The following is a 26,042-nucleotide window of genomic DNA, read 5'->3' on the forward strand; positions in this document are numbered from 1 at the left end:
CTGTAAATGTGTTGATTGTTTACGTGTGGGAAGGGTCTCAGTAAAGTGGGAGGGTGTTGTAAAAGTGGTTATGGAAAACTGGCAGTGGTTACGCTGACATGGGAGGGGTCATTTTGAAGTGGGAGGAGTTACTGACTCGGTGTCTGTGTCCGTCAGAGTGAGTTCTGAATCTGCTTCACTGTCTCTGGAAAGCAGCGACACACCTGAAACACATCAAACACCTGGACATCAGATAATACTATAATAAAAAAAAGAATAATGCGATTATAATACGATAAATATAGCTTCAGGCAGCAATAAACAGGGTCCAGTATCGACACCAATTAAAAATTTTTGAGTTCCCATGGAACGTAGCATCAGTTCTTGCTGTAGCTTGTCTTTACATCAGCATTACTACTAAAACCAGTTAACATTTTCTGAGTTTTCGTTGAACGCAGCATCGGCTAATGTAATGACGCAAGTTTTCCGACTCCTGGCGACACGCTGAATTACTACTACAAGACGATACACTTGTTGCGTGTTATTATTTTATCATAAAAATTAGAAGGTGACTGTCTTCTACCTGTAGTCCACAGAGTCCTGCCTCACGGTGGAAGGAAATCCCTCCGCATGGAAGTTTACAACAACACGGTTCCATTCAAACAGACTGAATACTGCATGTCCCTCAGAAAATGTCCCTTCAAAAAACTTTTGGGACTAAAATAAAATGGACACGCTTCAGACCTACCGCTCTGCAGCTGCAGGCTAACTCAATGTGTGAGGACACAAACACGGAATATGTCTTCCACTGTTATCGACTCCTATAGTTTGTGTGTTACAACTGGCTCGAATGCCGCAAAATAAGGAGGGACATGGCACCGGGTTAAATACGAACAGAACGCGTTTATTTACAAAAAGGGCAAAAGAGATAAAACACCGCACACCCACCCACGCACGCACGCGGTTTGCAACCACTACAGAGTGATGCAGTCTACACCACGCAGCTCGCACAATGCAAATGAGCGTCGGGAACCACAACCTGCACATACATAGCGATTTGGATGATGATGTCACAAAGCGTCCTACTCAACAAATTTGTCTTGCTCCACCACCTGACCAGAAGTTTTAGAACAATGGTATATCGGCGATGCACGATGAACGTTTTGCCATTTGCGGTAAAATTTAATCGGTTTTTCACAAATTCCTGTAGATATATGTAGATCGATATATATGAAACTTGAACCATGAGATGTCTGAGACATCCTGGTTCTAACGAGACCTCAACCATGTCCGTTAGTCCAGCAGTTGTCGTGGGCCAGATACTTTTAGCCCGAAAAATGCCAAGGAGAATAATAATAAAAATCTGAACAATAACAATATTGCGCCCCAATCGCTCCCTCTCCAAGCATAATGCGTAATTTGTGCCCCTGTCTCCCTCTTCATTTTTCCGGTGGGTGGTCGGGCCCAGAGGCACCCATGGGATCGGTGCCTATGGGTGTAATGAGGGGGCAGCTTTTCATCAGTTTCAGGCTCAAAGCAGCCATTTTTCTGCTGCTATCATATACTGTGTGTGTGTGTGTGTGTGTGTGTATATAGATATATATATATCATAAAACTGAGTGATCTGTCCTGAGTGAACGACGTGTGAGTTTCTATATCAAAACTATATTACACACTGTACAAATAATACACACATACTGACCTTGAGCCAGCTGTCCCACATGCAGCGTCTCTTCCGGCTGAACCGCTTGTTTCTTCATCACCTGCTGCTCCTCTCCCTCCATGCCGCACGTGCGCAAACACACACGTACACACACACACACACACACACACACACACACACACACACACACACACACACACACACACACACACACACACACACACACACACACACACACACACACACACACACACACACACACACACACACGTCTGTTTCAGCTCTATTCAGCTCGGACTGATTAAATTAGCATCGCTAACCCTCAACACTTTGATTCTTCAATTCCAAATGAATAATACAATTATAGAAAATAATAAAGGAGTTAATAGAATTAATAGATAGAAAGAATTAAACTCATCAGGGGACTGACATTGATGACACATTGACTGACATGATTTATTCTTTATCTATTTATGTACAGTATATATATATATATATATATATACACACATACACACACTACTCACAAAAAGTTAGGGATATTCGGCTTTCCGGTGAAATTTCAGGATGAACCTAAAATGCACTATAACCTTTACAGGTGAACTTAATTTGACCTTCTCTAAACTTTTGAATGCACATGTCCAACTGTTCAATGTTTCAGTTCTTTTTGTACAACTTGCTGTTCTCTAACAAGGAGCTGAACGGCAAAATTCACAACAGGTGTTTGATCCATGAATCAACAAATACATTTCCTGGTTCAATTAGAGTTGGTATTTAAACAGTTCTCTTCATCATGCTGTTCACATTTTGACATCATGAGACAAAGACGACACCTAACAACTGATCAACAGTACCTCGCCATTGTGAGGCTTCAAACAGGATGTTCTCAGAGGGAAGTGGCCACTGAGCTTAGAGTGTCACAGAGTGTCATCAGCAGGTTGCAACACAGATACAGAGACACTGGAAGAGTCACAGAAAGGCATAGAAGTGGACGTCCTTTGGCCACATCCCACACTGATGACGCTTCATTGTGAACAGTGCCCTGCGGAACCGGATGATGAATGCAATTCAACTCCAGGCACATTTAAGGGAGGTGAGAGGCAAACAAGTGTCATATCAGACCATTCAAAACCGTTTCCATCAGCGTGGTCTGCGTGCTAGACGACCTGCAAGGATACCTGACCACACCACCAGGCACAGGCATCAGCGTCTTGCACGGGCCAGGGAGCATATACGCTGGACAAGGGACCAGTGGCCTCAGTGCTGTTCTCTGATGAAAGTTGATTCACGTTGAGCAGAAATGATGGCCGCCAATGATGTTGGACACGTCAAGGAGAGCGCTATGCATCAGCCACTGTTGTCACCAGACGAGCCTTTGGTGGTGGTGGTGTTACAGTGTGGGCAGGTGTGTCTAGTCAATACAGAACTGCCCTACACTTTGTGAATGGTATAGTGACAAGCCCATACTACCTGAATAACATCATTAATCCAGTCATTGTGCCCCTGCATGAACAACACAGGCCTAATTTCATCTTCATGGAGGACAATGCTCCAGCTCCTCAAGGTCGCATCATTAGGGAACGGCTGCTGGAGACTGGGGTACCTCAAATGGAGTGGCCTGCACTTTCTCCAGACCTGAATCCCATAGAAAACCTATGGGATGAGCTGAGTCGCCGATGAAGAGGCTCGTAACTCTGTACCCCAGAACCTCAATGACCTGAGGGCCGCCCTTCAAGAAGAGTGGGGGGCCATGCCTCAGCAGACAATAAGTCGACTTGTGAACAGCATGAGACGTCGTTATCAATCTGTAATTGATACTCAAGGGCACATGACAAGTTATTGAGACATTGACATTTTTTGTTGTGGTAAACCCACCACTGTTGTTGCCTTTTGTTTCAATAAATTGTTTGAGATGAGGAAATCACCATTGCATGCTTCTACTTAAATGCTCTACTTTCATGATATAATATCACTGTAGCGTGAACCTTTTACATTTTCCATAAATTTCACCCTAACTTTTTGTGAGTAGTGTATATATATGTATAAAATCCCCCCCCCCTTACCTCATCTATGGGGGGGGTGAGACAAAGCCCCTCCCTCTCCTCCTCATCCACCGCCATCTCTCTCTCTTGCCGCTCGGCGCTCCAAGGCGGGGCGTAGCGAGGTAAACCCCCATCCAGGATTAGTTCCTGCTCTTCATCATCCTCCTCCTCCTCACCGCCGCCCTGACGACGCCCCCCCCCACACACACACACACACACACACACACACACACACACAGTTTTGTTTTATTAATGTCATCTCTACAGTTCATCGATGAGCTTCAGATGTATTCTACAGGCTGGTCTACAGTTGTACGCCAGTTGGCCGCCAGTTCAGCGGGCTGACACTTTTGCAGCCCACAGCGTGCACAACCCGCCAGCAATCCGTGTCAGGGTGCCCTCTACTGGCCTGGTGCTTCTTTAACACTTTCAAACTGCTCAAACTTGTGTCGTCCACTGCACTTCACTCTTCTCTTCAACCTTTTACAGCTGCGGCAGGAAGATAACTTTTTTTTTAACTTTAACACTTACACTGTAATTTATGGCCACACTTAGGTTAATTTCTCTGGCCGCGGCCCTCATCGGGCCCCGCGTGGGGTTTAATTTGGAGCTGGGAGAGAGCCCAGTGCAGCGATAATGAGGCTGCGCCGCAGACGGCAGCAGAGTGCTCATAACACCGGGTCGCCCTCAGCACAGCCTCATATTCCTGAGATATGAGACAGCTGACATCATCTCATAACCACCATTAGAGGATGAGGACACAGAGAGCTTCTGGAGGTCTGCTGCCTCCTTCCGCTGCCTCTGTCCGCTGCACGGGAGCAAACCCTGGGAAAGTTTCATCAGCTAACCTGAACCAGCATGCCTGCTGCCCAGACTCTGGACACTGTTTAGAATTAGGGTTTAGACCAGTGGTTCTCAATATGGAGTGCAGGGTTCCAGCCGACCATCAACGTGAGTTCCAGTGACCCCCGGGGGTCCTTCCGGAGATTCCAGCCGGTCTGTGGTCTGATGAGGATCAAACTGAGGGTCCGTGATATGGAAAAGGCTGAGAATCACTTGTTTAAATAAATGGAAAATGGAGAGATGGAGAAGAAGCAAAATAACAGTGAAGACGGTTTTCCTAACAGGTCGTTTTGGTCCCATCAGCCTGGGCCTGTTGGGACTCTCTGCACCAGTTGCAAAGCAAAGTGAAACCTGGTAAAACAAGAAAGACCAAACTAATCTATCCTAGAGTCACTGCTTATAGTTTTGATGCAATAAGAGGCCAGTTTAGTAAACTGACGGTCGGACTCGGGCCTCTGTACGACCTCTGAAGATTAATGAGGAATGGATCTGTGTGGGGGCATCCTGCTCTTTATGGGGGGCCATTGGAGCCTCGTGAGCTGTGAAGAACTATCCAAACCAAATGGTCCAGAGGCTGCATTAAACAGCGACCCAAAGAAGAGGACAGTACAGTACACAGTTCAACATGGTACTGACAGTACAGTACAGTCTACACAATACAAACTAATATAAGTGTTAAATATTTTTTCTTTGTCTAAAATGATAAAACTTAAGTTCTACACAATGTACTGTATATACGGTATGTTGTTCTATGCTGTGAAAATTAGGAGGATGGACGCAGTTAGAGGTTCCATTCTCCCTCTGTCTAAAGGGTTTAGCAAGGTGGTATGGGGGGGGCAGCTCCTTCAGTGTCCTTACAGACCCCGACCTCCCACCCCCGCCCCCCTCGGATACACTTAAGAGAGCTGAGAGGGCACTTTATCCAATCATACTGCTGACTCAGCAAGTCAGCACTGAGAGAGAGAAAGAGAGAAAGAGAGAGAGAGAGACAGAGACACTACCTTCTGGTGAAAGATGTCCGGCAGGGTGAAGCTTAATGGTCCAGTCAGTGTGGTTCTGGTTCTGGTAGATTTACTGCTGAGCCTCATCTCAGTTCAGAACCAGAACATTCTGTTCCACCCACAAGCTCCAATCTGACCATCTGAACCCAGACCAACAACACGGAAAAGACGAGGCCACTCTCCAAAACTCTGAACAACTGAACTATGGGGGGGGTGTCTCCAAGGCCTACAGTCTGCTGGGCATCAGCGCTGCTCACAGGAAGAAGCCATCAGATCAATCTACGTTCTCTAATTATGTGGATCCAGAGAACGACCCATGGACCACAGGTAGGGCTGGATGATATGGCCAAAATTTTAATTATGATACGTTTTTTTAATATTGATCGATGGCAATAATTATCACTATATAGGTAATAATAATGCTCAATTTACACTTTTAAGTGTATTGTCGTGGCTTATGTCAAACACTGAATAAATAAAATAATAAATATGCAAACAAATAAAGGGATAAATAAACGGGGGAGATAGAGCGGAGGAAGCCCCGGCGCACCTGGACCCCAACACTGGTCAGATGATTGTCACATCTGGCTGTTCGTGTCACATTGTGTTTCCAGTGTACGATTGGTTGTTTGTGTCATGTCTTTGTTGGAAGAGGGAAATGGACTCAAAAAACGATCTCATAAATGTATCATTGTTATCGTGTACGATTTTATCGTGAACATTTTCAAGATTGTTTTATTGTCCAGCCCAAACCACAACTGCTACTTAGGCACAAGTTGGTACCTGTTCCACCCCAGTTGGGTCTTTGGGCAGGAAGAACCCAATGACCCCAGGTCACATGAAGAGATGGATTTATCTGACATTTAATGTAAACAATATCACAATTTCAGCCTTAGATGAATTGTTCATACGTTACTTCCTGTACAGTCTGTCAGAGTGTGAGTGTGTTACCTGGGGAGACAGTGGTGTACTGGTGAGATGGACAGGCAGTTTGTCATTGCCATCCTCTGTCAGTATGTCTGTCTGGTTTCTGTAGCCCTCTGCTTCTGTACCCTGCACACACACACACACACACACACACACACACACACACACACACACACACACACACACACACACACACACACACACACACACACACACACACACACACACACACACACACACACACAGTGTGTACGCTGTATCGCTGTATTTAGTATTAGATGGACAATCAAATAAGCCAAGCCATTTATCTATTCAATATCAGACTGACCCCTTAGAACCAGGCTGACCTCCTGAGAAGCAGACTGATCTGAGAACTCCTTATAACTAGACTGACCAGAGTTCTCTGGTCCTCCTCCTTAAACCAGACTGACCTGAGAACCAGATTGACCTCCTTCAAACTAGACTGACCATTGAACCAGACTACTACTCTAGATCCAGACTGACCCTAGAACCAGACTATTACTAGGACGGGCCTACCACCAGCGGTTTGCGGACCCCCAGGCAGATGGTCCCGGACGGGGCAGCCTTCAGGACCTGCACAGCCTGGTCCAGTGTCAGGCCGTCCAGCTGGGCCTGGTTCACAGAGACCAGCTGGTCTCCAGGAAGAAGTCCACCATGACGCTCTGCTGGTCCACCAGGAACCAGGGAGCGGATGACCATCACACAGCGAGATGGATCCAGGGGGTCCTTGGAGGGAGGAGGGGGGACATGCAGGGGGAGACAGAGACCAGGATAACAAGTCGAGAAAAGAAGAGATATCAGCTAAATGTGCGCACACACACACACACACACACACACACACACACACACACACACACACACACACACACACACACACACACACACACACACACACACACACACACACACACACCAAGAGATATCACGAACAGCATTTTAAGAGTAACCAAAGAGTTCAGAGATAGATTCTGAGAGATGCACCCCCCACACACCACACACACACACACACACACACACACACACACACACACACACACACACACACACACACAATAAGGAGATCTGCAAATCTTTCCCACAGTCAATTGGGTTAGGTTGTTGTGGAAACAAACTCATTAAACAACACCGCTAATAGACAGGAAATGCATGACTCTACTAGAATAGTATTACTCCATGAGAAAATTACTCTTTTGGAATATTGCTCTATTGGAATATTACTCAATAAAACATTACTCTATTAGGTTATTACTCTATTGAATATTACTTTATTATAATATTACTTTATTAGAATATTACTATATTTAATCTTTATCGTGGCTGCAGTTTGGCGTCCTACATCATGTGACACTCAGGAAACAGGAACCCCAAAACACAAATTCATGAATTAAAGTAGTATTTGTCAAATTTCTTTAAACATCGTAGAGCAAACAGTAAATCTCCCATGAAGGACCAAAACGTCCTGACCATGTGACGTTGCGTGGCTTAAAACAGGAAGCTGCTCTGAAATCAAAGGAAGCTGATTGGCTCCCAGCATGCAGATACAAAGGCATTGCAACGTCCCCAGAGCCGCCGGGTGCAACCACAACCGGTTTTAACTGGCCTGACGGGGATTCAGCTCGCCTCCCGTGTCTATTTTTTGAAGGTCAGGACTCCAACGCTGCTACAATTCCAGGAACTAAAAGATTGCTGTGTATTTTTAGACTACGAGAGGAGTCAAAGCTCTCCACCTCCACTCTCAAACCCTCCTGGAGGAAGATCAACCTGTGACTACAACACTGCCGTAGCTTGGAGAGATGAGCCAAAAAACAGGTTTTCTCACAAGGAGCAGCTCCTGTTTGGTGTTGGAGGCACTACAGTAGAGTTTCACTGAGGAGCTCAAGTACAGGACCCAGGACCCACAGACACAGGACCCAGGACACAGAACCCAGGACCTAGAACACAGGCCCTAGAATGCCAGGCCCTATAACCCAGGACCCAGATCACGTGACCAAAGATGCAAAACCCAGAACCCAGGACCCACAGCCTAGAACGCAGAACCCAGGATCAAGGACCCACAACCCAGGACCTGCTAAGGACATCTTTTCTCCATAACTGAGACTGAAAGATTAACTCTATTATTTCTATGAACTCATTTTCAGGACAGTACAATACATTTTTGGGTATTGTTCACTTTGATTAAAAGTGTGTGTGTATTAGGATCCTGATTGGCCTTCACTTCACATTTGATGTGTAAATCAACATGCTCCTGCTCTGGGAGGTCCGCACGCACACGCACACACACACACACACACACACACACACACACACACACACACACACACACACGATTGACAGTTACTGTGTCTTCATCAGACTGTGATGAAGGCGACAGTTGCCCCACCAGCTGGGTGTGGCAATGTGAAGTAGCAGTGTATAAGTGCTGTAGTAGTAGTGTAGTACTTGCACCCTAAACACTGGAGTCCCTTAGGGTTCAGTCCTAGGGCCTCTACTGTTCTGCTTGTTCTAAATCGCGTGGTGAGGTGATCTGCTCCCATGGCTTCTCCTACCACTGCTCTGCTGATGACACTCAGCTCTACCTCCCCTTTCCCTTGGATATCGAGAGGAGCATCTCTGCATGTCTTCAAGACATTGACGCATGGATGTCTGGGCACCACCTGAAGGTCAACCTGGAAAAAAACTGCCCTCGATACTGTGACAAAATGTACTTATGTAAGTCGCTTTGGACAAAAGCATCTGAGCTTTGATTCATATGAATAGAAAAGCATTATATAAATACACCCTGTGACAGAAAAGGGGGCGTGGTCAAGCCATGCCACAGTCAGCGCCTGAGTGGTGTTAATTCAGCCGATTCGGGACAGCAGTGCGGCCATGGGAAGGAAGCTAAGCTGCCGTCTGTAGCCACAAACCCTGATCCGCCACACACCCCATTTACCATTTAGTAGTACTAGAAGTAGTGTAGTAGTAATGTAGTCCAGGATGCTCAAGCCCAGGCCTTTAAGTAGTCGTAGCAGTATAGTATAAATGTAGTACCTGGTAGTCCAGGATGCTGAAGCCCAGGCCTTTCCCCGTCTCTTTGTGAAGTTCTAGTGTCCGAACGTCTGCAGACCACAGAGCAAGCTCCTCCTCCTCCTCCTCTTCTTCCTCCTCCTCCTCTTCCTTATACGCACACACAAACACACACACACACCTTGGATGAGCATGCCATTTCTATGTGGAAAGTATGTTAACACAAAGAGTGCACGCTCCCAGTGGGCAACGTGCACGTTCCAGTGTACACCGTGCACGCTCCCAATGGACCCTGTGCATGCTCCTAGTGGGCAGTCTGATCAAAGTTTGTTCAGCATTTAGACTCTGTAGTTACACTGAATTTATTGTTTATTATTCTTTAAAGTTAGGTTATATAAGGGAAGACAAGATGATAGTTTATCCCTGTGAAAGACAGACAGGTTACCTGTTGTTGCTCCCTGCTGGCGGTGTCTTCAACACCCACCTTAATGGGCAGTAAAGACAACTTCAGCTCAATCTAAGCCGCGCGCACACACACACACACACACACACACACACACACACACACACACACACACACACACACACACACACACACACACACACACACACACACACACACACACCTCGAGTTGATGCAACACGTGTTGCAGTTCAGTACGTTGGCGTATAAATAGACAGGAATATCCATGTATCATTCCATCATTTCATATGGTTTAGAATGCGAAGTGAAAATCAGAAGTTATTGGCTTTTTTCCGCATGGGGGACCAAGAAATGTTTTGAGTGTGGGGTTCGCACCGTGGGGACCACAGCGGAGAATTCCCACATGGGTGCACACCTGCATCATGGATACTCCATGCTGCTTCTATTGTAGTGTAGGGTCGTTCATGAACGCTCCGATTCTTTTGAACGGCTTAAAAAAAAAACTTTTTTTACCCATGTTTTACAGTTTTATATTGTTGCTTGTTTTAGTTGCTGTCCACTCTACTGTTTTGTTCCCAAGTACACTGGCACCATGACACGTCCCTTTTTCCAATGTGTTCGTGACATTGAACATGACACACCAGAAAAAAACGGCATTTCTCCTGGCAATGGGAAAGGTGTCAATCGCCTATTTTTAGCGAGTCAACCCGCTTATTTTGGTGTGAAAACGGTGTGTGTATATTACTATGCGTGTGTATGTGTCTGTATGCGTGTGCACGTGTGTGTGCACATGTTTGTGTCTGTGTCCTTGTATATCTACAGTATGTGTGTGTGTGTGTGTGTGGACATCTTCCCGCCCGCCTTCTCGCGGCCCAGTGGCAAATGCCCCGTGGACCGACAGCGGTCCGCGGCCCGGCGGTTGGGAATCTCTGAATTGAGGAAAATAGTGACCATAAATGTAAAAAAACAAAGTCGCTTGTCAGATTTTCATAACAAGCAACCATATTTTTTCACAACCCACGACCAAACCCAAGCCTCGTAGGGGGACTTCCTCTGCCCCCACCCGCCCACTTTGCACAGGTGTGGTTGCATGGAGAGGGAGAGAGCGGCACAAATTTACGGAGGAAACAGGTTATGTATTCTGCGGGTTACAGAATGTTGGGTTACGCAACATCAAACTATATCGAAATAAACGCTATTGTCTCATCCTATATTTTGTTTGAAAATATACCAATATAAAGTAAAAGTCTGTATACCACCCAGCCCTACTGAGGAACTCTTTTGATTATTTTTCATACCGGAGGTTAACGACATTGACAGGCCGATATCTGATATCTAATAAAAATAAATATCGACTTGATATATTGGAAATCCATATATTGGTATAACCCTAGTGTGCACACTTGTGTTTTTTTGTCTCTGTGTGCCCGAGTGTCTCTGTGTGTGTGTCTCTACTTGTGTGGTTGTGTGTCTGTGTGTGTCCTCACCTCCTCCACAGCCGATCCAGTCCAGGGTTCTGGCTCCAGGTTCCGGTGTCTGCAGCAGACCAGGATGAAGGGGGGCGGGACTTCCTTCAGGAAGGACACGGCCTCGCGCCGAGACTTCCCATAGAGCTGCACCCCGTTCACCTGGACACAGAAGGTTAGTAGATTATATCTTAATGTTTCAATAGCAGAGAGAATGACTGCATTGTATTGGATGTTTGTCTCTTATCTGATGTTTTACTGACAGTGATATTGGTTGAATTGTGTGATTTTGATTGAATTATTAATCATTAACATGTAGTAATACCAGGCTCTCGAATATCATTTGAAAACAAAGATGTGTGTGTGTGTGTATACCTCTAGCAATTCATCCTCTGGGTAGAGGCGGCCATCTTTGCTGACAGGGCCCCCAGGGGCCACAGAGCAGATGTAGTGATGACCATCAAAAGAGTCCAACTCCACTCCCAGGCGCACAGTGTGGATCGGTAGCAGCTGCACAACAGATTACAAGGTCGGTGTAGGACAGAGGGGTAGTATATGATGCAGAGGGTAGAATGTGGGGTGTGGGAGATAGGTTTTTTTGGATGTGTGGCAGACAGGATGCAAGAGGTAGTAGGGAAGGGTGTGGGCAGTAAGAGATAGGGTGTAGGAGAAACAGTGTAGGGGGGATGTTTAAGTAGGGTGCAGAAGGTAGGATATAGGACACAGGATGTGGGACACATTTCCTCCACCAATGATCTGTGAGTTGATTTAGTATAGTTTGTAGTATTTCAATGTGTACTTTGATGTTATTTATCACCTTGGAGTATTTCTGAAGTTCTGCATCATCTTCAATCACAGGATCCAACTCTACAACCTGGTGCGTGGACACACACACACACACACACACACACACACACAAAGTGGATATTGTGTTGTAATAGTTATGGAATGAATCCTGAGAAAGGTGTCTGTGTGTGTATTACTGTATCACCATCACTGTGTATTGCGGTCCCAGCGCCTGCTCCCACTTAGATCTTAACTGTTGCTCAGAGAGAGAGGATTCCACTGCGTGTGCGCACGTGAGAGCGCGCACACACACACACACACACACACACACACACACACACACACACACACACACACACACACACACACACACACACACACACACACACACACACACACACACACACACACACACACACACAGTTATGAGGTATATCAGTGCTTCCCATACATTGATTTATTTGTGGTGGCCCACAATATCAACATTGACCACCACATGCAAATTTTCATTTTTTTTTTATGATTTCAATTCGTAAAATCCTAATTTGTTGTGGAGCTACGCACAGTGCATTGATTCGCTCAGCCTCTTTTTGCCCCGCTCTCACTGTCACAAAAACACAATGACAACAGACTCATCTGTGAATAGTCCCTCATCTCCTTGCACACTCAGGATCAAAACATGATCATGCCCGGGATGCTTGATGAATAGCCCCGATCAAATTTTTTTTTTTACAAAAATAAGAATAATAAAGAAAAAATATTAATCTGTCAACTTGATCATGTATTAAAGCCCTCTCCATTTACAGCCCATGAAAATTCATTTTTGGTCTCTGAGGGAGCAGTCGGAGGGCAATCTGCGCCCCAGTCTCCCTTGGCATGGGTAATGGAGACAATGGAGAGGCAGGTGTTCCCCTAAATAAGGAAAATAAAAAAACTGTGTTTCTATCTCAGATGTATTTTATTTTACTCAATTCCCTTATTGAACAAAAAAAAAAAAAAAAAAAGCACCGTGGACGGGGACTCTCTCTCAGTCACTCTTACACCCCCCCCCCAAGGATTGTATATAGGATGTAATGTTGGACAAAAAATATTTTGTAAGACATGGGATATCTGACAAAATGTTGGATGTAGGACATAATGTACAACCTAGGACACATGATATAGGCCCATCTAAAATCACATACCCATCATTACTGTTAATTACCACTTCACAAGGGCAAAAATTTGTGAGTGAAGTGTACTAAAGCATTACATCTGAATTATTATTAAATCCAATTAATTTTTTACTGAACACAATAAACTGCGTTGTGTAATGTGCAACCAATCAGCAGAGTGGAACCAGACTACTTCCTGGAAACACAACAGACTACAGGACACACTCATTTCAGATTCATACCACTGTCCGGCGTCCACACACACACACACACACACACACACACACACACACACACACACACACACACACACACACACACACACACACACACACACACACACACACACACACACACGTCTGTTTCAGCTCTATTCAGCTCGGACTGATTAAATTAGCATTGCTAACCCCGACGCTCAGAGAACAATTCATCTCAGACGCTGGTGTGAATAAACAGAGTAATACATCGCTGAGGCCTGACACACACACACACACACACACACACACACACACACACACACACACACACACACACACACACACACACACACACACACACACACACACACACACACACACACACACACACACACACTCCTGGTAGAAAACAAACCAGAAAACTAATGGACTAGACAATAGAGATATGTTGTCAATAAATCTATTATTATTATTATTGGTGTCCAGCCCAAAGGGCTGGAACCCTATTGTTATCGTTCAGAGAAAAAAATTCAGAATTTTTAAATCTAAAACAAAAATTCAGAATTTTTAAATCTAAAACTATCTGGAACACAAACTTCAGGAGAACCTACGAACACGGTTGACGTGTTGTTTGAACGGCTATGTCACTAACACCTTGTGGTTGAAGTTTCATTCAAATTGATCCACATTAGCGAAAAACCGACCAAATTTGATCAATATCACAGACACAGTCCATGCATTTCACGACGAAATATGTCCAACCTGGCTAACACCATCTGGAACACAAACTTCAGCAGAACCTAGGAACACGGTTAAGGTGTCGTTCAAACTGGTATGTCACAAGGATCTTGTGGTTTAAATGTAATGCAAATTGATCCACAAACATAGCAGATGAAAGTGAAAAACTGAACATCTTTGAGCTGAACCATTTACCTGTTCTTGTTTAACTGACATGCCACTATTCGTAAATAAAGTGAACAAGATGAGATTTATAGTAAGACCGCTTATGACGTCATCATACTATACTATAAATGTACAGATTCAGATTGAGACTATCCAGTCGGACCGTGTCCAGTGTGCAGCTTAGACTGTCACACGGTACTTGTTCGACGTTACCAAATTATCGATTTACGCGTGTATTTATAAAGCTTCCTTTCTTGTAGATGTCAGTCTATCTGTTCGACTGATATTTTATCTCGGTGGTCCCCATCACTTTGCCTAATTAATGAAAAATACAATAAAAAGTACGTCGACTACAAGCCACTGGAATGTGGGACCGAGTGATGCATTCAAGATCCAGCGAGGCGTCAGAAAAATAGAAGCCATGCAATGGTAATTACTCACAAAAAATACCACAATGTTTTAAGTATTTCATGGAAACGTAACTTACTGAAAATGCAATCCAAGAAAAAAAGTCAACAAATAAATTACCTATATTCTTGTTCATGTAGATGTACCTCCATAAACAAGGTAAGTTATAACAATGAAAATATTTACTTGAAAAAAAATAAACACTTTTTTTGAATAAACGTCATGTATTGAAAAATTTCCGACACCTAAACTAAAAAAATTTAATGACAAAGCCGAAAGTGTTTGAAGTATTGACAAATTCTTCCATATTAATTCTAATGCCAAATTAATGTTAAAGTTCCTTAAATGTTGTCTGCATTACAATATAGACAAGTAATCTAATAAACTGAATTTTCCAATTGTACATTAACAGAAAAAATACGATAAAGAAGTAATTACAACTAACATGTATTTATATATTTCTAAAAGGAAATCAATGTATTGCTACTCCTACGAAAACAAATTATAAAAGTTGTGTTTGTTATTGTTCCAGATGCTGAAAAATAGCCAAAAAAAACCTAAAACAATAAAGAAACCATTCCCAAAAATCCAGTCGTCAAGGTCAGTCACAATATTAAAAAAAAAAGTACTGAAGAAAAATACTGTGAAAAAACAGTAATGGAAAAACCTTCAATGTAAGTTTATTCATTAATATTTTTCCATTTTTGTCAATGGTTGACGTCTGGTTGCAATGGAAATGCTTCATATGTGATGCCATGAATGTTGGATTTGTGAAATGACATGGACTTAACTACATTGTTTATAAGTTTAGTATATTTCGCTGCTTTACACAAAAAATTTAACACATGCCCAAAACAAATAAACTGGACCCTGTGTATTGATTCTTTTGTCCAGCTGTTTTGGACAACTGTTTAATTAAACAATTATCTGACTTGTCTTGTCATTTCTTGTCCACATTTCCAAATTACTCTACTTCAAACTTACAAAAAAATTAGGACTGTTAGCTCAGCTATTTAGAACTGTTATTTAGAATTGACCTATCTCATATGACACAAATTATGTCACTTTAGAAATTTAAATACATAAATACGAAATGTCATGAGAGTTTGATTCGCAGAATTACATGAACGTAACTACATGATGTTTGTTAGTTCAGTAAATTTTGATGCATTTCACAAAAACCAAAACATTGTAACACATACCTAAAACAAATAAACTGGACCCTGTACATTCCTGCCTGCAGCTATATTTATTATTATTATTGTCAGTCTTCACTTAATTAGACAAAACCATATGCTGTATTTACACATTACTTTATATCATCTTAATCACCTTTCAGTGTCGTCATGAAATTACTCCAGAAAATTAATGATTTAATGACCCGACCTTACGGTACAAGGGGGAGCCGTGTAACCTGGACTACGTCCTGGTTCTGATGCTGCGTTCCATTGTAACTTGGAAACATGAACACATGCAGTAAATATGCTTGTTTGGCAGCGTGTAACACAGTAATTTAGATCCAAGTTACAGTGTTTTCTAAGAAAAATCAACACACTAGTAACGTGTGAGCTGTCAGCCAAAAGTTTTACTGAAAAAGGAACAATAGCAACTTGGAATTCCAGCTAAAATGCAACGCTCCTTTGTACTTTTCCAAGTAGGATGTCATATGTTTGAGTTCTGACGACGCAGATTTCTTCATAAGATCAGGAAGATTTTTTGGAAACTGTTTTTAGTGTGTGTGTGTAGCAATGCACCTGTGTCTGTTGGTTGTTCAGTCTGAACCGTTGAGGACTGCACTGAGGACCTCTTCAGGTCCGCAGACCGAGCTTTGACATCCACCGATCTCTTCAAAGAGACATGAGATAGTTCTCTCTCCACTAACACACACACACACACACACACACACACACACACACACACACACACACACACACACACACACACACACACACACACACACACACACACACACACACACACACACACAACAAATTGTAAGTATTAATCATAAAACTGGATGAAGACAAACAGACAGGAAGACAGACAGGCAGGCCCTGTCTCACGCTCCGAACTGTCCTGTTCGGACATGAAGACCAGAACTATTAAAGTACTATGATGTTCCCACTGCTCCTAAACATGGAGAATGGCCCAGATTTCTCAAAATGCATTTCACCACAAGGCTAAGAAACAGGGAATCTAGACAGGAAGGAGGAACCTTCCAGAAACGTGGTCCATAATCAGAACTGGGTGTTCATCAACAACATTTTTGCTACTTCCTGTTGGAGCTCTATGACAGCTGCGGACCCTCATTTGAGAACCACGAGCTCATAGACCAGTTAACTGTTAGCGTTTAGATGCTACAGTACAGCAGCAATGAGCCTGCTCCCTCTCATCCACCGTCTCTCTCTCTCTCCGTCTCTCCCTCTCTTGTATAGGAAAAGGAGACAATGTCGGGAAGAGATAAGTTCTCTCTGGCCAAATTCATCTTTGTGCTCTCAGGCTTCAGAGAAGCGAGCGTTTGGGAAATTACATCGACTTCTAAACAGATTTATCTGCTGCAGAGCAGGAAGCAGGTGGTGGAGCTTCAGTAACTACTCCCTACGCCCATAACTCCATGTCAATTCCACCCGCACTCTACGTCCTCTGCTGGGAGGACAGGCTTTAACCATAATGCATAAAAAAAAAACATTAAATGCATAATGTGTTGATTTTCTTTAGAACTTTGTCCCAAAACTGTTTTTTGTTACTCCTGCAAAATTAGTCCAATATCTAGCAACCTTATATCTGGAATTATAGTAATCATAGTTCATCAAATGATATTTTGCTTTGTTGCTGAAAAGCATGCTGGGGTATTGGGCACAGTCCAGATGCACCCTCCATATTTAGGTGCAACATCTAGAATTCTCTCTCTCTCTCTCTCTCTCTCTCTCTCTCTCTTCTCTCTCTCTCTCTCTCTCTCTCTCTCTCTCTCTCCTCTCTCTCTCTCTCTCTCTCTCTCTCTCTCTCTCTCTCTCTCTCTCTCTCTCTCTCTCTCTCTCTCTCACACCTCTGTCCAGAGACCGCTCCATCCCCCTAGTCTTCCTGCGGAGCAGCGTGAGGTGGACGGTCGGTCCCGTCTGCTTCATCACCTCCAAAACCTCTTGGTTGGTGAATCCCTGAACGCTCACGCCATCCAACTGGACAGGAAGGGACACAAAGTGGCAGGACAGACAGGAAATGAAAAGGTGAGATGTTAGGGATGTACTGATGTCCTCAACCACGTATGATGGCCGATGTTTTATGATTAACTAAGTACATGACTAGGAAGTAAACTGTGAATTACAAAACCACAATGCTGTAATTCCAAGACGATCCGTGATAAAAATGGAATTATTGTTATTGAAAACCCTTTTCAGAACCAGATGACGTGATACAAATGATGAAGCAATTTTTTCTGTACACATTTATTTTGTTTTAAAGAATTGCATTCAGAGTGTGAATTGCATTCCTTTTTGTATTTCAAAAATCGCACTAGCCTTCAGAATTCATAAAGTTTTAACATACTGTCTTCTATTGCACTGTACTGTACTCACTGCTATCAGTCGGTCGTGCACACAGATGTTCCCACTCTGATCCGCTGCACTGTCCGGAACCACATGTTTAACAAACACACCAACGGCCTCTGGGGGGGGGGTTCACATCTGGCATTAAATTGGGTTTTGACTGATCTGATCAATGTTTAGCTATTCATCCAGAACATAAAGTGTTCTCGTACTGCCATATATAAGTGCAGTTTTTGTCTTGGGTGTATTCTGGCTCCTACCCTGGCTGGTGAGCGCGTTGTATCCGATGATGGAGATTCCCAGACTCTGACCGTCTCTCCTGGTCAGAGAAACCTCGTGGATCTCGTAGCCCTCCAGGTTGGGCTGCGGCCAAAGACACAAACACACAAACACACTCAGATCATGTGAGATCAGATCATCTGGGATCGGAGCATCTGGGACCAGATCTCCTCTTCCCACTGTTTCCACGACAGAGATCCCCAGGTTTCTTAAGTCCACACGCCAGAGCTGACAGAAATTCAAAATATCCCAAATAAGTAGAAAATACTAAATATCAATTGTGCAGTTGTAGTGTTTGCACCTCTAAAGTTCTCTCAACGACCACCTACCGTTCTGCCTCCTCTGTGTTGGGTTAGGGAGGACAGGAGAGGTGGTTGGGGGGTCAGGGATGACATGGGAGGTGGCTGAAGGGTTAGAGAGGTGATGGGGGCGGAGGCGGGAGGTGGAGGAGGCGGGGGAGCACTGAGGTCCGGACCCTGCGGCTCCCTGGCGATAAGCATGCTCACTCTGCTACCACAGGCCTGAAGCACCTGCACCACCTGGTCGCTGGACAGACCGCTGGTCGGAGTGGAGCCGATACGCAGGATGTGGTCACCTGTACGCAGGCGGCCATCCTGGGGGGGGGGGGGGGGGGGGGTGTTGAGGGTGGATGAGAGAGAGAGAGAGCGAGCAAGAGAGGGGATTCACCCTTTCCCCGTCATATTTCATATTTCACCACTGGTTAAATAGTGTCACCTGTGCCCTTTAGCAACACACCTTTTACCTCCCTGTGGCGGTGCAGGAGAGGGAAAGATTATCCATATACGGATGACAACATAGGAGGTTGATTTAACGGTTTCCAAAGCTGTGGTTCCAGAGTAGGTTCCAGTGTTACTCATCACAAGCAGATGCTGCTAGAGGTTCCCTCTGCTGCCCCCGTAGGCCATCAAGGACAACGTCCCTCAGTGCACCGCCAGTGAAGCAGAATGAAGCCAAAGCACAGCCAGATGGCACAGGGGGGCGGAGCTTAAAGAGACGTTTGATGTAGGAACTGGTGGGGAAGGGGGGTGGGCTTATCCGGATGCAGCCATTATAGTTAGAATGGGAGGTTGGGGGGGTTGAGAGTGAAACACTACACAACGACTCCACTGTCTGAGAGAGAGGGAGGACGGGAGGGAGGGAGGAATAGAGAGCGGGGAGGGGGGGTGTTAGAGCCCCCCATCACTCCCCAGGGCAGAAGACCAGAGTCCGTCTGTCTGTCTGCCTATCCATCAGCCTGTCTGTCTGCATATCTGATTGTACATCTGGATATGGAGTGTCTGTGTGCTGGAAAGTACACTGGCAGGAAGCTATACTGCTGCAGAGGAAGTTATTCCTGAAATCCCACCCAGAAATTTTTAAAGTGAGATCTTTTATGAATATAATATAATATAACAAGATCACAACATGCTAACTGTGTTCAGGTGCTTTGCAGTGAACTTTACTTCAACTAGCCAAGTCAACCCACTGAAGCCGCTTTTCCACCTCATGGTACGGCTCAACTCCACTAGACTCTACTCGCCTTTTTTGGTTTTCCGTCAGGCAAAGCTTGTGGATAGTACCTGGTACTTATTTTGGTATCACCTCCGTCGAGGTTCGAGGCAAGCTGAGGCGATACCAAAAGGTGGCGTGAAAACACTGAATACAACTGATTGGTCAGAGAGAATCGTCACTAGAATCATCACTGCATCGTTGCGCGACATGGGACATCCTGCTCTGATGTAGGATTTCCCAAACACTCCTGTTTTTTCAGCAGTCTTTTGTCTTGATGCATTCAGCCTCTTCTGAAACAAAATTAGTCTCCTTGCTGTCACAAACAGCCACATACAGAGGATCAAGAACACCATCCCTTCCATATCATATTTGGTCTCACCTGGTCTGCGATGCTATTTGGCACCAGTGTTCGAACAACCACGCCCCTGGACCGCCCCCCGACGATACCAAAGCCCAGACCAGAACCATTGTTCAACAGTTCGATCTCCTCCAGGTGACCCCACTGCTCCTACACACACACACACACACACACACACACACACACACACACACACACACACACACACACACACACACACACACACACACACACACACACACACACACACACCTTTTTTAACATAACGAAGACAAACAAAACAGTGGTTCCTAACCTGTGTTCAGGGTTCAGATCACAGGTTGGGCATGAGTCATCATCCATCATCATAAATTCATGAAACATGTTGTACAATATTTTAATAACGTCTGTGTATTAATCAATTCAAAATCGACCTCAAATCTTGACGATTACTTGTCATGCAAATAATTGTGATGAACAATTTATTTATTGTTAGTTCATTTCATGCCACTATACATACTGAAACTACACCACAATAATGGTGTAATAATACACAACCACCTTATGATGAAGAGACATTTATTCACATTGAACAATGGAATATAAAAACATTGGATATAGTTAATCCTCCTCAACACAACTGACATCAAATTCACTGTATTTGTTGCGATTTGATGTATTTCTCACATTGGCTGCGAATCACAATTGAATTTGGATTAAAAGTGATGGAAACAAATCACAATCATGTGAAATAATGCGAAGAGTTGATGACGTAAAAGGATGTATTTTTAAGGTGCAGGATTGAAGAAGAAGAATCTTTAATTATCACACAACACACCACACTACACTACAACACATGCACACACACACATGCTTTGGATGGTGGCCGGTGAAATGAGGCCTCTGCATTTAACCCATCCTGGCTTGTCCTTCCTCTGGGAGGGCAGCCAGGAGCAGTGGGCAGCATTTGTCGACGTGCCCAGGGCCTGGTAACGAGTGTCCATCGCTGTTCAGACGATGATGTGTCCATGTTTTTGGTGGGGGTCCTTACTGGCGTTAGATGGAGGAAACCCCATGTGAGCAAGGGGAGAACATGCAAACTCCACACAGAAAGGCTCCTATTTTGGAGATAACCTGCCCGGAGCACGGTGCCAAAAGCGCCCCAGGCGGGAATCGAACCCAGGACCTTCTTGCTGTGAGGTAGCAGTGCAATGCACTGAGCATTAGCAATAGAAGAGCTCCCACCCACCATTGCCATCACAAAGACACTCCTGTTGTCAATTAGCAACAGACAACAGCATAATGCACTGTCAGTGTCAACCTGTTCTGATAACGAGAGCAGGGAACTCTGGGCAATGTCGTTCACACATACTGGACCAGAGGTGAAGGTTGTTAAGGAAACCTTAGCCTGCAATTACACTCAGGAAGCACAACACACACACACACACACACACACACACACACACACACACACACACACACACACACACACACACACACACACACACACACACACACACACACGTCTGACCAGGTGGGATCAGATAGCCACCTCCCTCTAATAAAGCCTCTCCTCTCGGCAGCGTGATAAGAGCTGCACCGTTTATCAGAGGAACAGAGCAAGTTGTGGAAAGTTCCTGCAAACAGTCAGCTCTCCCTGCGCTGCGGCACCACTGGTGAAATGATCCCAATATATGGGTCAGTCCAGATTCACCGTCCTTGTTTAGGGTTCGGTGAGAACACCCTGATACTTTAGTAGTTCTTTTTGAGAACTAATTGAAAGTCGATTGATCAAAGAGTCTGCGAAATGATGATATAAAGATGTATAGAAATTCAAATTGGAACAGAACTTGGAGTCGTCTGTGGCAGACCAAGGGGTGTGGTTAATTCCTCCCTCGGCCGTACAACTATCCCGAATTGGCTGAATTAGGGCCTGAGTGGCGCTGATTGGCCCAATTTGGGACAGGAAGCTTTCTTAATTTTTTCTCGTCTTTCTGTCTTGCAGCGAGGGATTGGTGCACGCACGGAGCTTGTAAGCTGATTAGGCCAGGGAAGCGTCATTCCTCCTGCACTACCACTGATTGTTGTTATGCCTAACAGCTCTATTGTTATTGTTCGGAAAAAAATTCTCTATTCTCGAATAAACTATGTGGAACCCCAACTTTGGCATAATACATGAACACAGTTTAGAATCTTGTTTGAATTGGTGTTACATTGACAACAGTCACTTTGTGACATCATGAACCAAGGCTATATAAATTCACGGTTCGGCTCAGAGTGGTCATAAAAATCGAAATATTGATGGGTTAGGGTTAGTACATACTAACATGTACATGTAATACATACTGTATCTAGTACGACTAAACCAGACCCTTTGTAATGCTGCCTGCAGCTATATTTATAATTATAACTGTTTAATATTTACCGTTTTGGCCGGCGAGCTTTTCTGTTCTATCTGTAATTAAATCTCACGCCACTAAACCAAACCCTCCCTAAACACTAACTGGTGGGTAGAGACTACCACAAGTGGCACTTGTACAGGGACTCAGGAGGGGAAGGTCTCCGCATGAAAGGCTGTGGTTGCGCAACGTTGAGCTAGAGGACAAGCACGACTTCCTCCGCTGCCACCTGGAGCGTGCCATTACTGCTGTGAGCTCCTGTGATGTCGGGGAGGCCTCGGTGGCCAGAAAAGCTCTCAGCCCCTGGCGCGGGGTTTCCCTCTCCTTCGTCTCTTGGGAGGACCGGATCAGTCCTCACCCTGGCTCGCCCACAGGGGCCCGGCGCCCCGAGGCGCCATGAGGAGGAGGAGGTGCCCAAGCATGCCGCGACCAACAGCTGGCCCGCCACCGCCAACCGGGAGCTGGCCGGAGGACCAGCCCCGCGTCTGGCCCCAGGATCTACACGGGCTTCGCCAGGTCCCCAGCCTGAAGGCTGTGATTAGTTACCGTCTGTCGCATGCCCTGATTTTGGGTACGGATTTGCCAGGGTTTAACCCATTGATGAGAGAGGCTCAGGAGAGTGTGCTCACAGTCAGTAGGGAGATGTGAGTGTTGCATAGTGCAGTGGGGTGGGCGGTGGCCGCAATGGATCTGGGAGGCGGGAATCCCAAGTGGGATCTTTCCCGGTCCCATTGGCCCTTCCATTGGGCTATTTTTCGCTGGAGCAGTCGTGAGACAATGTCCTGTGCGTGGCCTTTGAGCGGGTAGGTAAAATCAAAGCGACGTTGGTGCACCCAGACACCACGCTTACCCACCCATACTTTTTGGTCATTAGGGTCAGGTTGTAGAGAATGAGCCATGACACGCAGTCAGGGGAGGAAATCACTCAATTGTTGGTTCGGAAGATCCGTCAGGAAATGCTCTTCCAGGCCCATCAGACCCGAGAAAAGACTACAGAGGATAATGGCTTACTTCTATTGGCCAGGCATTTAGGCATATATGAAACTGCCCGGTGGCGGTATGTGGTGGACGAGGGGCGTGGTCAAGCCGCGACTGCAGCAGCGCTTTCTTCCCGCGGCCGCACAGCTGTCTTGAATCAGCCGAATTAGTGGCCGAGCAATGCTGATTGTGGCATCCGTTTCGGGACAGGAAGCTTTCTTAATGTTTGTCTGTCTTGCAGAGGGGGATTGGCGCACGGAGCTCGTCAGCCGACCAGGAGCCAGGAAAGTGTCATTCCTCCTGCACCACCACTGATTGTTGTGATTATTATTATTATTATTATTATTATTATTAATACTGTTTATTACTATTGTTTTGGCCAGTGGGCCTTTCTGTTCTATCTCTGTGATGAAGTCTCACACCATGTCGGCGTCCCAGTGCCAGAAAGGCTCCCTCCCTAAAGCCCTACCGGTGGGTAGAGACTCGCACATGTAATTTTGTGGTTTGAAATATCAAACCAATAAATTACCGGATGCCAAAATTCGACAATAAATATTGTGTTGTCAAAAAAAGGATTTGTGAGAACTGAATAAGAATCAGTATCATTCTCACAAAGTGGAAATACATGTACATTTATTTTAAGTACTTTGCAATGTCATGTCCTCTGTAGCGCCACTATAATACTGAACATATCTATATAATATACACATATATAATACAAAAAACCTGTTCTTTTATTCTGTTCATTCTCATTATAAGCTCATTATCTCATCTCTCTTTTGAAATAACCTGAAAAGAAACAGTGCACCGAGCAGGCTTCACGGAAACTTGAACAAACACTTAACAGGGAGTTCTGGAAACTGACAATTACGTGCCGAGGTTCCGGTTCTGGAGGTTCTGCGCAGACGAGAAAATGGGTCCTGAATATTTTCAAGCAGCAATGTAACATGACTATAATCAGAATTCTGCGATGAGTAAAAGGAAATTTAAAAACATGGATTTTTCTGTGACAAGCAACAAAATAAATGTGACTGATTGAGTTGAACTTCATGTTTGATTCTCATTATTTTCGGTTTCTTATAATTATGTACATGGAATAGGATGTAATACCAATACTAAAACACACACACACACACACACACACACACACACACACACACACACACACACACAGTCAGGGCAGGATCTCATACTAATCGAAGTCCTAAGTAGCAGCAGAACCAACCGACCCAACCCATATCTCATTACAGGAGATAAAGTGGTCTTAATGTAAGGTGTATACACCTGCGTGTCGTCCATCTTCCAGGTCCCTTATCTCCACTGAACACTACCTGAATAAAAACTACACAGAGCGGCTTCTGGCTCATATCTAGGAAGTTCTAACACCACAATCCAGTGCACGCAGAAAGATAAATAAGAAACTGATGAACGACTGGAACACGGGTCACCAAGTGGAGGAACTCAAGCAGGAGCCCTCCCCCCCTATGGTCCAGCTCAGAGGACCAGGTCCAGTTCAGGGTGGACCAGGTCCAGTTCAGGGTGGACCCGGTCCAGTTCAGAAAGGACAAGGTCTAGTTATGGGAGGATTAGGTCCAGTTCAAAGGACCGGATCCAGTTCAGAGATGACCCAATGGGTCTGAGCAGCGTCTGGTCGGCTTGTTTCCATATTTACATACTCTTATTCTGTTAATTCAGGCGTCTGCATTTAAAGTAAGATAAATACGCAGACATAGCGTTTTAATCTAGAAATCAATAGTAACAGGCTACACATCTGGAGCTTACAACGTGTATCTGCTGCTGCCATTTGGATCGATAATAAATTCACATTTTATACATATTGAGAATTGCTGCAGACTTTTCAGTTTCACCATCTGTGATACATTTCAACAATATTTAATTGAAAATATTCAGTCTACAAATTAATGAAGACATTATATATTTCAATTAATTTGTGACTCAGATCATAATATGAACATAATAAGTTTAGTTTAAGATGGTTATAGAACTTTCAAACAAAGTATCAATATTGCATATTAATAATAAAAAAAATATTCAGAAATGTAAACAATTGAATTGAATCCTATCAGAGTTAAACCCAGCTCCATCATCCATAAATCCAATACTGTGATAGACAATCAATGCGTTATTGGTATTGAATCGAACATATTGATGGGT

At 44.5% G+C, this 26,042-nt stretch overlaps 1 protein-coding gene across 1 annotated transcript in view; it reads right to left on the reverse strand.

The window, feature by feature from the left end:
* The window catches only part of LOC307247944 (inaD-like protein), a 72,507-nt gene that overhangs the window by 26,153 nt on the left and 20,312 nt on the right, over window positions 1-26,042 (reverse strand). The window contains exons 8-24 of the mRNA XM_080024102.1: window positions 20,533-20,661; window positions 18,971-19,255; window positions 18,623-18,725; window positions 18,393-18,481; window positions 17,867-17,996; window positions 16,575-16,697; window positions 12,364-12,437; window positions 12,190-12,246; window positions 11,748-11,882; window positions 11,394-11,534; window positions 9,928-9,966; window positions 9,507-9,620; window positions 6,993-7,202; window positions 6,480-6,581; window positions 3,706-3,867; window positions 1,682-1,757; window positions 137-203 (exon numbers count right to left, since the gene is read on the reverse strand). Of these exons, the coding sequence (XP_079880228.1) occupies window positions 137-203; window positions 1,682-1,757; window positions 3,706-3,867; window positions 6,480-6,581; window positions 6,993-7,202; window positions 9,507-9,620; window positions 9,928-9,966; window positions 11,394-11,534; window positions 11,748-11,882; window positions 12,190-12,246; window positions 12,364-12,437; window positions 16,575-16,697; window positions 17,867-17,996; window positions 18,393-18,481; window positions 18,623-18,725; window positions 18,971-19,255; window positions 20,533-20,661 (2,036 nt within the window). The remainder of the gene's footprint in view (window positions 1-136; window positions 204-1,681; window positions 1,758-3,705; window positions 3,868-6,479; window positions 6,582-6,992; window positions 7,203-9,506; window positions 9,621-9,927; window positions 9,967-11,393; window positions 11,535-11,747; window positions 11,883-12,189; window positions 12,247-12,363; window positions 12,438-16,574; window positions 16,698-17,866; window positions 17,997-18,392; window positions 18,482-18,622; window positions 18,726-18,970; window positions 19,256-20,532; window positions 20,662-26,042) is intronic.

Source organism: Zeus faber, assembly GCF_960531495.2.
Source record: "Zeus faber genome assembly, chromosome: 1".
Taxonomy (NCBI): domain Eukaryota; kingdom Metazoa; phylum Chordata; class Actinopteri; order Zeiformes; family Zeidae; genus Zeus; species Zeus faber.